This window comes from Pterocles gutturalis, unplaced genomic scaffold (assembly GCF_000699245.1).
Source record: "Pterocles gutturalis isolate BGI_N339 unplaced genomic scaffold, ASM69924v1 scaffold30906, whole genome shotgun sequence".
In the NCBI taxonomy this organism is placed as follows: Eukaryota; Metazoa; Chordata; class Aves; order Pterocliformes; family Pteroclidae; genus Pterocles; species Pterocles gutturalis.
In genome coordinates this window covers 1-15,205 of record NW_010101468.1, presented here as the reverse complement: position 1 = coordinate 15,205, position 15,205 = coordinate 1, and the positions used below count along the sequence as shown (strand labels likewise).

General features: G+C 48.7%; 1 protein-coding gene across 1 annotated transcript; it reads right to left on the bottom strand.

The window, feature by feature from the left end:
• Window positions 1-204: 204 nt before the first annotated feature.
• Window positions 205-6,397, bottom strand: SLC22A13 (solute carrier family 22 (organic anion/urate transporter), member 13). Its single transcript, XM_010083629.1, has 10 exons — window positions 6,026-6,397; window positions 4,763-4,866; window positions 4,142-4,296; window positions 3,415-3,583; window positions 2,970-3,090; window positions 2,262-2,356; window positions 1,736-1,950; window positions 1,146-1,254; window positions 841-1,015; window positions 205-294 (listed from the first exon to the last, which is right to left on the bottom strand). Exons 1-10 carry the CDS (start codon window positions 6,395-6,397, stop codon window positions 205-207), a joined length of 1,605 nt encoding a protein of 534 aa, XP_010081931.1.
• Between the last annotated feature and the right edge of the window lie 8,808 nt (window positions 6,398-15,205).

The window sequence follows — 15,205 nt, the reverse complement described above, 5'->3', positions numbered from 1 at the left end:
CCATCCAGGGCACTGTTGAACACCAGAGACTGCATGCAGTGCCTGAGGACAAGCCATAGAGGGAGATACAGGAAGGCAAAAAAGGAAAGAGAACTGGCAGTGATGGCTTGAGAGGTGGTGGTGTCCTGCCAATGGAGACCCTGCCTGTCCTCGGTGCCAGCACAGCACTAGGTTGCCTTTAATTACAGCCGCTCGCAGGCCCAGCTAGAAGTACGTAGTCTTTGTCTCGTCTTGGCCACCATCTTTTCCTTTCACGTGTCCGTTTTCAGAGCTGCTGTTGGTGTTTTCCCAGACCTAATGAAAGGGAAAAGAGGTAAAAAAACAAAAAAAAAGACTTGTTAAGAGCTGATGGCAGCCTTTTCCGAGACATGCAGCCTTCAGCATCCTGCCTTCTCATTGACAACCCACTCTCTGGGCCCCCACGGACACCCTGCTCCCATCAGGGCAACAAAAGTGGAGGATGCAATTCCACCCGGTCCCACGGGCAATGGGGTGCTGCTGGGAGGTACAGGAGGCCAAAAGCCAGAGGGCTTGGCTACAAGACACCTTCCCTCCCCTGGGGAGGATAGGGGGGTCAAGCAAAGCACTGGCCATTCCTGGAGTCCTTCCATCCCATGGACGGGAACGAAGGGAAGACCACCATGGGCAGGGTTATGGGGCCTCCTTCCCTCCCTCCACAGTGGGGCAGCCCTGCTCCCTGCCCTCCAACCACTGTGATCTCTCCAAGAACCCCCCAACGCCAGCCCACACAACATCGGTGGCCTCCCACAGGGCTGGCAGCCCATGTCCCAGGTACTCACCTCAGCTGGGGGGCAGCCAGCCCCTGCCTGTGTCATCCGCCAGCTCGGTGCCGCGGGTCTCAGGCAGCAGGACACAGAGCAGCCCCCCCACCACAGGGGCACTCCCGTAGATGGCCATGGGGATGGCCTGGTGGTACTGGCCCAGGAGGCGGATCAGGGGGGCCATTATCGCTGCCACCCGCGACGCCATCGAGCACAGCCCCACGCCGGTCTGCCTGGGGGGTGAGGGGCAGCGGGAGGTGTAGGCAGGGCTTGGTACCCCCCCAGGCCACTGTAGGACTGAGTGTGGCCATGGGGACAACCGGGATCTTGCCCCACCACTGCCACCGGCCAGTGAGACCTCACCTGACGACTGTGGGGAAGAGCTCTGCAGAGTAGACGTAGGAGGTGGAGAAGGAGGCCGAGGCGGTGAACTTGCCGATGACGGCCAGGACAGTGGTCACCACAGGCTGGTCTGAAGGGAGGAGGAGAGACCAGCGCTGTGGGACGAGGGCCCAGCACTGCTCAGAAACAGAGGCTGGGGATGCACGGCAACAGCTGTGTTGTCTGCAGGGAGCCATCACCTCTGAACGGTGCCTGAACGTGGGCCAAGGAGCAGCTCTGGCCTGGGGACCACCTTCAGAGCACTTGGCATCCATCATCTCACCTTCCTACGTATTAATTTTCCCAGAGGACAACTCTGCTAACAGGTGGCCTACGGGGCTCAGCTCTATGCTCTCCCATCGCCATCAGCAGGCAAAGGTTTGCTGATCAGGATGGGCCTTGGGGAGTTGGCCAAGTCCTTTGTGGCCACGGCACCAGGGCCAGCGCAAGCCCTGGGAGGCGTGAGCCAGCCCCGTTGGGAGGACGGGACCTGCACCAGCAAGGGGAGGATCAGGGCTTTGTGCCTCCCTGTCCCAGAAGTGGTCCTCTCAGGATGGGAAGAGCTTGTTCACCTTCAGGGATGCCAGTGATGATCAGACACACCAGGCCACTCAGCAGCAGGAGGACAGACTGGGTTTTCTTCCTCCCGAACCACTGCAGCATGACGATACAACCAAGACGGGCTGGGATTTCCACTGCTCCAAACGCAAGCTGTGTCAGGTAGATGTCCAGACCAAAACTGGTCACGTTCAGACTCAACCCGTAGTAGACAAGGCTGTTCACAAACCTGAAAGCCGGGCAAGGTGGCACTGAGCGTATCTGTTGGCCACGAGCAAATACAATATTGATCTCCAACAACAAAATTTTGACCAAGCCACGGCATTTCCCAGGGGACATAAAACCAGACCAACGCCACAGGGCTGCCAAACCTGGCATGGCTCTAGCATTTCCCACAAACCACATTTTGAACAGCAGGAAACAGAAACATCCATCAATAACACCCCAAAACCACAAGGTGAATTTACAGTTACGACTAATCATCTATCCCTCTTTTCTTCACCTAGAAGTTTGGAAAGAGGGGACCAAGGGATATCTTACCAGGCGCATGACATGATTAAAGTCACCTTCCGGAGGTGCTTTTTCCCAAAGAGATCCAAAGTACTTCCAGACTTGGTCTGTTTCTCAGGCTTCAACTTAAAAATGCAGAAAGCCAAATGAGTTAAACCAGGCAAAGGAAACCCATGGCCAACTCCTTTTCCATCTGCAGCCAAAGAAAAGCCTCAGCTGGACAAGCTTGTGACCCCAGACTGCGCCAGGAGGGAAGGCAGCCCAGTAGGGCTGGGCTCCTGCACCCATGCTCTGCTTGCCCAATGCAGTAATCTGGTGACTAAGAGGTTCCTTGGGAAGAACATTTCCCCAGTGCAGGGACTTTGAGGTGGGCAAGGAGGTAAGCTCCACTTTGGGCATTTATACATGGAAAACCAGAGACTAAACAGAGACCTTGTGCTCATCCTCAACACTCCTACAGAAGAAAAGCCAGGGAAGCATTCGGATCCTTTCCATATCCCAAGGTGGACTCCAGTAAGCTCCAGGCTGAGCCTCAGCAGAAGCTGTGCCTCTTCCCTGACCTTGTCTCTGTACAAGTAGCTGAAGCTGGTCTCACACACCCACAGTCCATCCCCAAATCATCTCCAGAGGACATGGAAAATCACTTCGCAAATGAGCTGCTACGGTGGCTGCTACAAACCCAAGCACAGAGCAACGTCTCTGAAGACAACACGCAGTTTCCTGTGCCATTACGGGTACCTGCTCGAGGAGTCCTGGTGGAATGGTGCTCTTGTTGATGGATGCTGCCTTCTGAAGGATCTTCTTAGCTTCTTCTAGTCTGCCTTTTGTCACCAGCCACCGAGCTGATTCTGGCAGGACCCTGTCAAGGAGATGAAATCAGGAGATGCTGCAGTGACCAGCTGAATTTCCCCACAGCCCATCTCCCTGTGACCACGTCCAGCAAGCAATGCACATTACATGTGACGGACGGGTCTAAATACCAAGGGCCGCATTTGAAGACCCGAAGCAAAGCAGCTCCTGCTCTCAGAGGTCCAGCACTCCAGGGAGATGTGCTGAAGCCCCTCCAGCATCTGCACTCTCAGGGGAAGAACCCAACCTGCTCCTGAGCTGCTGCCTCCTCGCTGCTGGCCCTCACCCCCGCTGCTGTCGTGGCCACAAGGCGCTCTGCCCCACTCCTCCTTACCGGACGCAGAAGAAAAAGGCAAATATGGGAGCAGATCCGGCAATCTCCAGCAGCCTCCAGTTCCGAATACCGTAACTCAAGCCAGCCAAAAGCATCTGCCCGATGGCGAAACAGCAGTGAGAAGTAAGCACTGCCTTGGGCCGGGAGGAGACACCAACCCATTCTGTAGCTGAAAAGAAAAGCGAAGGTTCAGAGTCATGCATGCAAATGATTTTCCCTGATGCAACCAGGGTGTTTCCCCTGGAAAAGGTCTCTGCAGGAGGTGAGGAGACTGGCAGTCAGAGCTCTGGCATCAATCACCCATGCAAGTCACCAGTGTTTGATGAGATCCATGACTGTCAGTGTGTCCTGTCCCTCTGCAAGAGGACATGAAGCTCAGGTATGTCACCTCTTTGCTCCCAGCGTCCCCACAGCCCCTCACTGGGGCAGAGGTGGGGCCCACATCGGTCATGTCCCAGAGCCGTGGGGCTCTTCCCACACCAGCCTGAGCCAGGAGGCTGCGTCCTTGCCCTGCTCTGAACACTGCCATGGGAGAGCTTCTCCCTGTGGCCCTCACCCAGGGTTGGGGAGATGCCAAAGTGCCAAAGGGCGGTGTGGAGCAACACCTGTCCTCACCCCAGTGCTTTTAAAGTCATACATGGTGATTTTTATTTCTTTACAGACCTTTCCTATAGTGCATCTTGAGAGGCCACATCCATCTGCCTCGGGGCAAGAGCATCCTACTCACCCAAGGCCAGTATTGTCATGGTGATCCCTGACACCGAAGCCCCCACGACGCATCTGAAGGCCATGTACACGTAGAAATGGGGCACAAAGGCAATCCCTACACCAAACAAGCCCTGGAGGAAGATGGAGATCAGAATGACTGGCCGGCGGCCGATCCTGGGGAGGAAGAGGGAAGACACAGTCGGTATGTGGAGAGACCCCGTGGAGGTGGGGAAGAGCCCAGAGGGTTACACAGTGGTCGTATCACAGAACCATAGAGTGGTTTGGGTTGGAAGGGACCTTAAAGACCATCGAGTTCCACCCTCCTGCCATGGGCAGGGACACCTCCCACTAGCCCAGGTTGCTCAAAGCATCATCCAGCCTGGCCTTGAGGGTGCTGAGGCTCAGACTGGGCTCCCAGCTGACACATGAAGCACCCTGTGCACATACTGTGCCCTCCTCCCTTCCACCCCCTGTGTGGCCATGTCCTCGCAGGACCGGAGGACTTTGGTCAGGGTCCCCGTCAGTGAGGAGCAGTGACAAAACGCACAGGGTGCAGTGACCGGCCAGGCTGGCATCACCGTGCTGCCCTGTGCACCACTGGCTTTGCACAGACACTGGATGGGTGGTTGTGTCCCCTCACCTGTCACTCAGTGGCCCAAATATGATGGATCCTAGCAACATCCCCACCATGTAGATGGACTGGGAGATGTCATTCAGGTCCTTCCTGTCACACACCAGGTCAAACTGGAGGAAGGAACAGAGATGCTTTTATTCTCAGCAGGCTCCAGATGTTTTCTGATCCCACCTCCAAGGACGTGAGTCTCCATGCAGACCATGGAGCACCCAGTGGTCCCCTTCCCAGGCACAGGGACCTGCCAGATCCTCCTCCAGCCTAGGTACCCCCAGAGCCTCCTGGTTGACAAGTTTTGCTTAAAGTGGGGCTTGGGACAGAAGTCCCAGCACCTCACTTCTCCTAGACTGCCCTCCCGAAGGAAAAAGGGTGAGTGCAACACTGCTCCCTGGGCCAAGAAGTTTCTGTTAAAGAAATGTTCTGTAGCTGCCAGCATCCAGAGAGCATCTATAGGAAGGGTCAGATAGGGAGGAGCATAGAAAGGAAATACAGAGAGATCAGAAAGCACTGACAGAAGTGTAGCACTGCCTACTGGGGCATTGCTGAAGCTCCTGTTGACAGTTACATGAGTGGCTTTACAAGCTCTCCTCTCCTCCTCAAACCTGGGACCTCCGCACAGAGTGAGGAGCCATGAGGAGCACAAGCTGTTTGAGACCACCCTGAGCTGGAGTCACCATGCTGAGACCCCGAGCAGACGCCCCACAGCCACTCGTCCTGAGGGTTCCTCACTATGTGAGGGAGCTGAGACCAAGCACTGAGCCATCCTGCCCCTGGCCAGGGTGCCCAGAGCACAAAGCTGGGCACAGGGACAAGTCAGAAGGTTACCCCCAGCCTGCTGAGAGGCAGCAAGACCCAAAAGGTCCTACCAGGTGTGATTAATCTCACCGCTGGCTCTGCCTGTGACCCCATGGACATCCCTATTTCAGCCTGTTTGCATGCAGCACCCCCAGGACCACACCTAGGGGCTGGGTGGTAGAGCCAAGGTCCCCAAAATATATCTGATATAAATCTCAGCCCAGCCCATTTGCACACAGAATGGCTTGGGTTGGAAGGGACCTTAAAGATCCTCCCGTTCCAACCCCCTGCCACAGGCAGGGACACCTCCCACTAGCCCAGGTTGCTCAAAGCCTCATCCAGCCTGGCCTTGAACCCCTCCAGGGATGGGGCATCCACAGCTTCTCTGGGCAACCTGTGGCTGGCACCAGGACAGGCTAGCCATCGGGGTGTCCCATCCCTTCCATGTCCCCAACATGTCAAAAGGCGACTACAGACCTCGGTCAGCAGGGACGGCGGTGGTGCCGAGGGGTACACCCAGCCGCTGCGGCACTTCTCCGTGGTGTTCAGGCCATACACCACGATGGAGTCAAGGTCCCAGTCCACCGGCGAGTACATGGAGCACCGGACATACTCCCCATCTGCATCCCGGGGCAGGGTGAGGTTCAGCTGCTCTTCCTCGGTCAGGTTGGGGCAGACGGCAAGGATCCAGCTGGTGTCACAGTAATGTGGCACATTTGAAACCATAAAAAGTTGGCAAAACTGGTGGAAAGCCACACTGAGGCATGGAAACAAGGTGAGCAGCACCAGCCGTTTCTGAAACGGCCCAAAATCACCAACCGCTTTCAGAATTTCCCCGACGCCCGACATTGGCAGCTGCGTCTGGAACAGGACAGTGCTGGAGCAGACTCTCCAAAGGGCTGGAATTAATGTTTAAACCTAAGATAAGCTCTGCATTCGGAGGCAGCCACCACAAACATGTAAAGTCAGGATAGACTTAATGCCTGATGTTTTACCTGTCCTAAGTACACCCTGTAATATATTAATCATCTCTGTACCACTCACAAACATATGGTGCTGGCTAGAGAAGGACCCTGGTTTCAGGCACCCCGGATCACCCCCTCTGCAAGTCCAGGTGGCATTGAGAGGGGGAAAAGACTCTTCTCCAAAGCAACTGCACAAGCTGCATTTGCTAAACCACTTGAGACAGTCCCTGGCAGTTCCACTTGGGCAGGAAAGGTTCAGAGAGGACAAGACAGCCCAGAGTGATTCAGAGCTAGGAAAAGTCCAGGGAAATAAAGGGAGTGATGCTAACGGATGAGGAGAGCCGGAGAGGAGGAAGGACGGCCAGCTGGCTGTGCACCCAGGTGACAGGAGACTCTTCCCTTCACCTTCTGCAGCTTTCCTGTGCAACCAGGAGCAAGCCACAGACGGGATGTCCACCCTTCCCACCAGTCCTGGGCCACCCCACGGGCTGGAAAGATGCAGGAAAGACTTGGGGAAGGCATACAGGGATGGGAGAAATCTGCAACAGGGCATTTCCGCACACAAGTCCTGTAGAACATCCCCCATCCCTTCCTCACTCAGTCTTCCTGGGGGTTGTCAAACCTCCCACCACCCCAAACAGAAATGTCCCAGGGGCTGCAGACACCACTCAGACAAATCCCTTCCCCAAGAGAAACCATCCAACCCAACGACATGTAAACCACATGCCAAACACGTGGCAATGGACAATTTGTTCTTTATTGATTAAAAATTAGACATGCAGTAAAATACAAAGTCCAAAAAAAGGAAAAAAGCCTGAATATTTTACATCTTTCATTATAATCTACAATACACCAAAGTTGTGAAGAGGATCCGTTTTCATTAACAGAGCATTGTCCTTAAAAGTAGGAACTAACTTAAAATTACCACCTGCTTCCAGGTTCAGATCAGAAATTTGCACAAAAACCAAATTCTTAATGACACTGGAAAACAATTATGAACAGCATTGGCACTTACTGGAACAACATCAGAAAAGACAGTTGTCTAGCACTGTAATAGCCCAAGTAAAAATTCAGGATCCCTACCCAAAACATTTGGAGGTCTATAGGGGGGGGGAAAAAAAAAATCAGTTTCTTCCTGACTTATTTTCTCCATTAAAGAACTAAGGAGCCTTGGGTTACTGTGAGCTCATGCTCCCCAAGTGCTGGCTTTGGGAAGGTGGGGAATAACTTAATAAATAGATGCTGCATTGTTCCATTTGAGCAGACCGAGTCCTACCTTTCTCAGCACCAGCACACAAACGAACAAGGAGGTCCCCATGGCATGCAGGCAGAAGGGAAAATAATACTGTACCAAGACTACCTTGTCTCCCTATCCTAAGGGTTTCCAACACATCCATATCGACCATAGGGTGATGTGAAAATCGAGATGCCAGCCTGCTCTTCCCAAGCCAAGAAGCTCGATGGGGGAAGTCGTAGGGAGTGATTTGTGTTAGTCAACAGGAGAAAGTGTCAGAGGTGCCACACGCACACACACACACTTGCCCAAACCTGGCCACCAACTCCCTGGTATCAGGCACCTGCTTCCTGGGCTCTTGAGAGCATCTCCTCAGCACCCCAGGATGCTCTCGCTCCCAAACCCTCCCTCTCCTCTCCACACTCACCAGCCATGGGGCTGCAAATAGCCCACAGGGACATACCCAATATATCCACCAAGAGGCTAAAAGCACCAAGGGTGGTATAAAAAGAACATGCACAATTCAGGAAGCTTCCACAGCTGCTCATAGAGAACAATATATAAATACAGATTGTTCATCTGAAGACTTGGAAATAATAAAAAAAAAAAGTCCTAATTGAACCCAGTCATTCCGCTTTAACACTCTGTTTCTGCATTGTTTGTGGCTGAGGGGAACCAAAAACGTTTCCATCTGTGTGGTAAGTTACAGGCTTACAGTTTCTGTGTAGAAAACACTCCAGAGCCAATAGCAGTTACAAAGGCCAACTGTGAAACAGTAGGGAAAAAAAAATCAACACCATTTATTATTCACATATTGCATTACAAGTGTCTTATCAAACTCAAGAGTATAATTTATATTATTCATGTAGAAACTCAAACTCAACACCACACAGAAAGAAAGGCTAAATACGTGTGTGACAGGGTTTCAGTGACATCCTGATCAAACGTCGAGGCTTGGACCGAGGAGAAGGCTGACGACCCAAGCCATTAGTGCAGGAGGGACACAGCCCGGCACTCGCTTGCCCAGTACTACCACTCTCCTGGCAATTCTTTATTGCTGTGAAACACGACAAGGATGGTTCCACGGGTACCAGTTTGCAAAGGACTGGGAAACACGTCGGGAGGGCTCGCACAGCTGGGCAAAGGGACTGGGCTTCAGGAACAGTTTGAAGTGCATCTTTTCCAAATGCAGAGTGACCCAGGTCTCCTCTCCCTTTGACCACGAGCATTTTGTTGATCATCTGAAAGACCAGTTTCCAGACAGCGATGCCTCGTTGGTCTGCTTCAAGAACACACTACATCTAAGATGCAGAATTAAAGACATTTTGAGGAAGGACTGCTTAACGTAAATTAAAAGGTTCAGCCCTCATGCCACGCCTGGCACTCATGTGGAGAGAACCAAAATGGTAAAAAAAAAAAAAGAAAAAATAAAATTAAGGCAGTTTACAAAGGAAAGCTGACTTCTAACACCTCAAAGTCAAGGAACTTCTCAAAAACACAAACACAAGGGAAGGTGGCTCTCCCTCCCATGGGTTAAGACTTGGCTTGCTGTCTCAGGTGCAAGCATTCAAACCAGCAGTTTTAAAAAAACACAGCTGAAGAGAAGCAGATTTCTCAGCACTCCAGGTGACCCAAACAACATGTACATTGGTGTTTCACATAGAGGAAGAAGCAGGTAAAGAACAAAAAAAGATCCGTTCAGTATTAAAACTTGTGCAAAAATAGCAAGTGAAAAAAATGAAACCACATGTAAGCAAACGTTTAGGCAAGATCATCAGAGCAGTGGAACCCCCTGCTTCGTACTCAGTAGTATTTTTTCTTTAAAGTAAGGCAATAATAAAATGAACATGCAGGCAATGATGTGTTGGGTCTGCATGTTTGAGATGACAGATACAAAAACATGAGAGTTGTTTACAAAAGGTGTAAACGCCACCGGTAATTTCAGGAAGGTTTGTGATCCTATTAAGGAAAATGTTAAAGCTTCTAGGAAGGGGGCTGTAGTTCAATTCTTTGGCAGTAGTGGTTTTGTGGTTTTTTTTTAGGCTAACAGAAGCATTACGAATATGCACATGTGGGTTCTCGGTTGGGAAACATCTCCTGGGACCATTGTTTAGCTGATGCTGAGCTGTGCAAATCCTATAAGCTTGCCATCATCAGGAATATCTGAGCCTTCCACACCAGATGCCTGAAACACAAGTAACAGAGATCCAAATAGCAACGCACACGCTTGACCCTCCGATACACACCATGCCACGTATCACAACCAAGTGGATCAGATATGGTCTGGGGAGGGAGCAGTCACAGGACAGCTTCACACTGGATTCAGCAGCTCACACTACCCAAAATTAAAACTGAGCGCTTTTTTATGGGGTTTTTTGGCCTTTTCTTTTTGAAGCTAGGAAGGGCTGGGACTGAAGTTTTGCTAATGTCTGCTCTAGCTAAGGCTACATGCACTAACTGGGGCAAAACAAGCAAAAACTCCTTAAAGAGTCAAAAATAATGGCACTTACTGCTTCACTACCAACAAGCTGGTTACACCTTTGCTTTGCCACTATAACTACCTCTGAACTGCACCACCTCTGAAGGATTCATCTGCCGTTCTTTCTCCTCTCCTAGCCTATCTTCTCTTAGTTTTGTCTCTCTTCTTTTGTTCCCTGGTCTTTTTTTTTTCTCTCCTTTTCCTCCTCAGAGACAATGTATCTGGACCCTCACCATTCTCCTCCTCAAGAAAGAAGCCCACGGCATTTCTTAGCCCACTTACCTGCCCTGAAGTATTTCAGCCCTGCCTGGGCAAGTGTATATTCCAAGGCCAGAAAATACCCTTTTGTAGCATTTTTACATGCTTATTAGCCAGGATAAGGCAACATTTGTATTATCATCTCTCACTTATTTAACCCAGGTGCTGCTCAGAGGAAACAAGCAGGGAGCCTGCATTGCCTACTGTTAGACAACCAGTAGGAAGCTCTGAGTAAGAAGGGAGGATTTAGAGTGTGTACATTACATGCCTACAGTAGACATCACAGGCATCTATATGCAATGCCTTCTCTTTGCCAGGGACAACTTGTTCAATTAGGGAACAGGAATAAATACCAGTTTGAAAGTGACGGATCTGTTTGCTTGGGGCTCTTCCACAATTTTCTGCAAATTAGCTGCAACTGAAATCACACACACACACACAAAGAAAACAGGCAAATATTAGGACAGGCTAGACAAAAACATCCCAAGCTCATTAGGCCTCTTTCTATCAGCCAAACTTAGAAATTTTTGAAATTATAAAAAAGTTTAGGTCTCAATTAGACTCAAACTACTTAAATCTAAAGCTTTAAACTGTGCAAATGCTCTCATTTGTCACTATGCTGCTTTTTCAGAGGTAGTTATTTTTTCCTGAATATCGTGGGATTAGTAACAGTAAACTGCCCAACTGCCCTGGAAATCCAGTTAATTTTGCACTAGCAGCCTTTCCAGATGTTGCAGCCTGTGTACAAGGAACAGGTTTGCTTGCTGTAGTCGAAATACATAGACAGTGCTGACAGTTTAAGTCTCGCCTGCTGCACAGAAGGACACATTTATTTAGCCAACTGTTGCTAGAGGTAGCTGTTGATCTAGCTGTTCATCCCTGTACAACACTGGCTGCTGCCCCAGCGCATGTGCACCTCATGCTTCCATTCCCCAGCCCTACTTAAAACACAAAAGCCTGATTCCAGTCCCAGACCTCTCTTGTGCAGGACCTCTGAGCAGCACAGGCTTGTGCAGCAATTTGGTAATGCACTTCTCAGATGATAATGATTTAGCTAATGTGTTGATTAGCCTTCATTTTGTATTGCAAGAACATTTGCTTCATGTTTCCAACTAGATCACATTCTTGTGGACTGGAGGTTGCCTAAATGTATTGGCATGGAACTGTCACCAGAATTAACAGCAGTTTTGTAGATCTACTGCAAACTAGAGAACCAAGGCCACAGTAAACTCTCCTAGTACCCACTAATCAGATCATTTTAAAAACACAAATAATGACTGAAATGTTTAGAGCAGAAAAAAATAATACATAGTTACCTATTACCAGATCTCTGCCATCAACAAGACCTGCTGAAATGAGTTCTTGAGACACACCGTCAGCAGTATCTGTCGGGGAGAAACCCAAGAGCCAGTCACCCCATAACTGAAGTTGTCCAGCTGATGAAGGCATCACATAGAAACCTAAAGCAGCCTGTACAAACCCAACAGCAAACGTGTCATTTACACAAGACAGATACTGGGGTGTACACCAGGTGCAGCCAGACAGCTCTGAGCTGTGCTGTCCAACTCTGAGTTGGAAATCATCGAAGGGCTGCACTTTGGTCATATCCATGAAGGGTCTTCTCAACAGCAGTGCTCCAAGCACAACCATAAGGCACAAGCCCTTTAGGAAGGCACCGCAGACAGACATTTGTACAGGGTTTCCATACACACAACTGCACAACACTGAACAGAAAACTTCCCCTTCACCAAAATCACCTTCACACACTGGAATTTCCCACCAGCTTACCTCTCCCTGGGGTAAATTCAAATCTAATATCATTGAGCTCTTTTTTTGAATTCCTGTGGAGAGAAGAGAATTTTATATAGAAGAGACCATTGCATTGCGCTGATGGGTGCCCAAAAGAAAGTGCTGTCGTTGAACAATCAGTCTGTAAGAGAAGCGAATTCCTTGCACCCTTCCCCCTCAAAGGGCAGAAATGCCAATGTGTGTAATGGTAGTAGAATGCTCTTACAATCCTTTTTCTGCCTATTTCTAGGGACACAGACAGACCAGAATCCATACCTTGAATTGGGTAAAAGCTCTCCACTCTCAGAACTGGCTGAAGGCTGAAGCTGTGCCTGAACAAGCACAGGTCAAGGCCAGAACCCCTGGATCCCTGATCCTCTTTAGGGAACCCAACTAATTCCTCCTTCCCACCTCGTCAGAGTTTAGGAATATTTATACAAATATCGAAACCTCTTTTGACCTACAGCTTTTGCCAAACTGAAGAAGTGGATGAGCTAAACTGCTTTTCTGGGTCCCAGTTTTGGAAGAGCAGATGAAATCCAAGCTGATGAACAACACATAACAACCACTTTTAATTAAAAGGCAGATGGCAAGATGCACTACAGAAGTCTTCCACCATCCCTCTCACTTTGAAAGCACAGGTCAGTTTTTTGTCCTTACCTTAACCTTAGTACAAGGCTGATGGGGACTTTTGTATCTTCCTGTACCGGAGCTGCAGCAGGGGCAGGTGGGGCCTGCAATAGGATGATGACATCATTGTAAAGCAGATGAACACTTCCTTTCTGTGGTTTTAAAACTAGAGATAACCTTAATCAACTATAAACACAAATAAAAGATTAACTCATCATTGGAGTCATGACACTACGGTGAAAAAGACGACAGACTAATGAAACAGGAGAATTTAATGCTTAAACAGTAACCCAGGAGGTTCTCTCTGCAATTGTCTTGAAAAGAGTAAAAGCCACACAACTTTGAGAAATGCCAAAATGGCAGGAGACTTCAGAAGAAATGCTAAATGTAAAAAGACTGCTTGCTTTGCATCAAAACTTAAGGTTTTTGGGCATTCATGACAGCTTCAAGACCTCCTATGCCTTAATCCCTGCCCCAAATATTAGATTTAAAAACCTGATTCAATTGCGAAGGAAAATAATGTAATTGGCAGTTACTTTTTTTTTGTGAAAGCAAAGGCTTTAAGAGCATTTAGGAGCAATTTTATGGCTGTTGATTTTCACCTCTAAATTACTTCTGAGTAATTTTGGAACATGTAATCAAAGCATTTTGTATTGGTGTCCATCTTTATAGCACTTGCAATATTTCCAGTAAAGGGCTAATTGTTAATCAATCTCCACCAAAAAACTCCAAAGAAAACCAGAGAGAGGTCGGTCACTCTTCCACTGCGCAAGTCATCTGTATTGTACATGCTGATGCAGGGATTTTAAATCTGCATTAACAGACACAATGCTGAGCTGATAATTTAAGCCTAGAAGTCTTGAACAAATTTTTTCATCTAGATCACTTGCTTTTTCATGAGAGAAAAAAAAGATAACCCTTTTTTTTTAAGACTAGCATTTTACTCCTTCTGTTGGTGCTCTGGTGCCAGCAATGCAGCTCAGAGCTTCTGATCACAATCTTGTTTCTGTTGAAGCTGAAAGCTTTACCAGGTCAGTGAAAACAAACAAGGGTTCATAGAGGAGCCCAGAGGTCTGCAAAACAGTAACCAACGAGCTACAAGAACTAGGATGAGAGCTATAAAGAATAACACATTGATAAAAAGAGCTGTAAAAAAGAACATATTGACATAAGAGCAATAAAGGAGAACACACTGACACAAAGAAATATGAAGAAGAACACACTGACGCAAAGGTATGAAGTTCACCTTAGGACAAGCTACCAACAAATAAGCTATTGGGCACTAGCGGCAGGGAGCAAGAGACTGCTAGTGGAAATCAAAACACTTTCACTGAGACCAACACTGCTACTTCATTTTACTGAACTGACACTCCTGGCCTCCACTGCTGCTGGTGTTGCAACTGCTGCATAAAATTCAGGGATTAAACACTGGCCCTTTTTCAAGAAATTTGAAGAGGTCTGATTTAAGTATTAAAGCTACTTTTAGTGTAGCCAAAAATATGTCAGACCCCAACTCCACTATTTTTGTTTAATGACTAATGCACTGTCTTTAATGATTTTGTGAACTGAGCTGGCTGCAGGGAAGTGATATATGTATCTTTCTGTTCTTTAAAATAAAAATAATGAAACATTTCTAGGAAGGAGTAAGTCTAAAAGTTATATTTCTGACCAACACCGCCAAGTGTCTTCCCCTTGGGTCTGTCAAAGGGTGATGGCAGCCTGGCCCCCTCCAACAGTGCCAGCCTCTCCCCACCAACAAATTCGAACACGAGTATCTTTCATAAAAGAGGTGCCATCGTTCAGGAGTCTGGCAAACTCTGCAGTGCTCTACTCCAGCAAACCACAAGACATGTTCCAAGTGTCTCTGTAATGATTTGGGTTGGTCATTTTTCTCTTTTTAATGCAACTCAGAGTTCTTTCCTGACCTTGCTGTGCCTGCCTACCTGACCTATATCCTACACTTTGGAGTGATGTAAGAAAGAATTAAACACAAACTTGTTAAGCTTTCACATTCTCTGTTTTTGTCCTGGTTTTGGCTGGGACAGAGTTAACCTTTGTCATAAGTACAACACCTGTACTTGCCCTCAAAGGTCCCATTCTCCCCTCTCTGCTTGAAATGAAAGTGTTTGCAAGCACCACAGGAATGAGACCTTCCCAAAGATGGAGTTTCTCCACCAATTTTGACTGCTACAAGGACAGTTTTAACCTAGGCCTCCTGTCTCTCTTCTGAAGTCTGGAGAACTTGCATGTTCTACTTTCAACATCAATGAGGGAATCGAGTGCACCTTGAGCAAATCTGAAGA

What these genes read in the sequence shown, in the direction of transcription:
- SLC22A13 (XM_010083629.1), bottom strand. Translation starts at nt 6,397, where the DNA reads ATGTCGGGCGTCGGGGAAATTCTGAAAGCGGTTGGTGATTTTGGGCCG. An exon ending in CGCCGTCCCTGCTGACCGAG is followed by an intron (nt 4,867 to 6,025) that starts GTCTGTAGTCGC and finishes TCCTTCCTCCAG; the next exon opens with TTTGACCTGGTGTGTGACAG. An exon ending in CTCTTCCCCACAGTCGTCAG is followed by an intron (nt 1,016 to 1,145) that starts GTGAGGTCTCAC and finishes CTCACCCCCCAG; the next exon opens with GCAGACCGGCGTGGGGCTGT.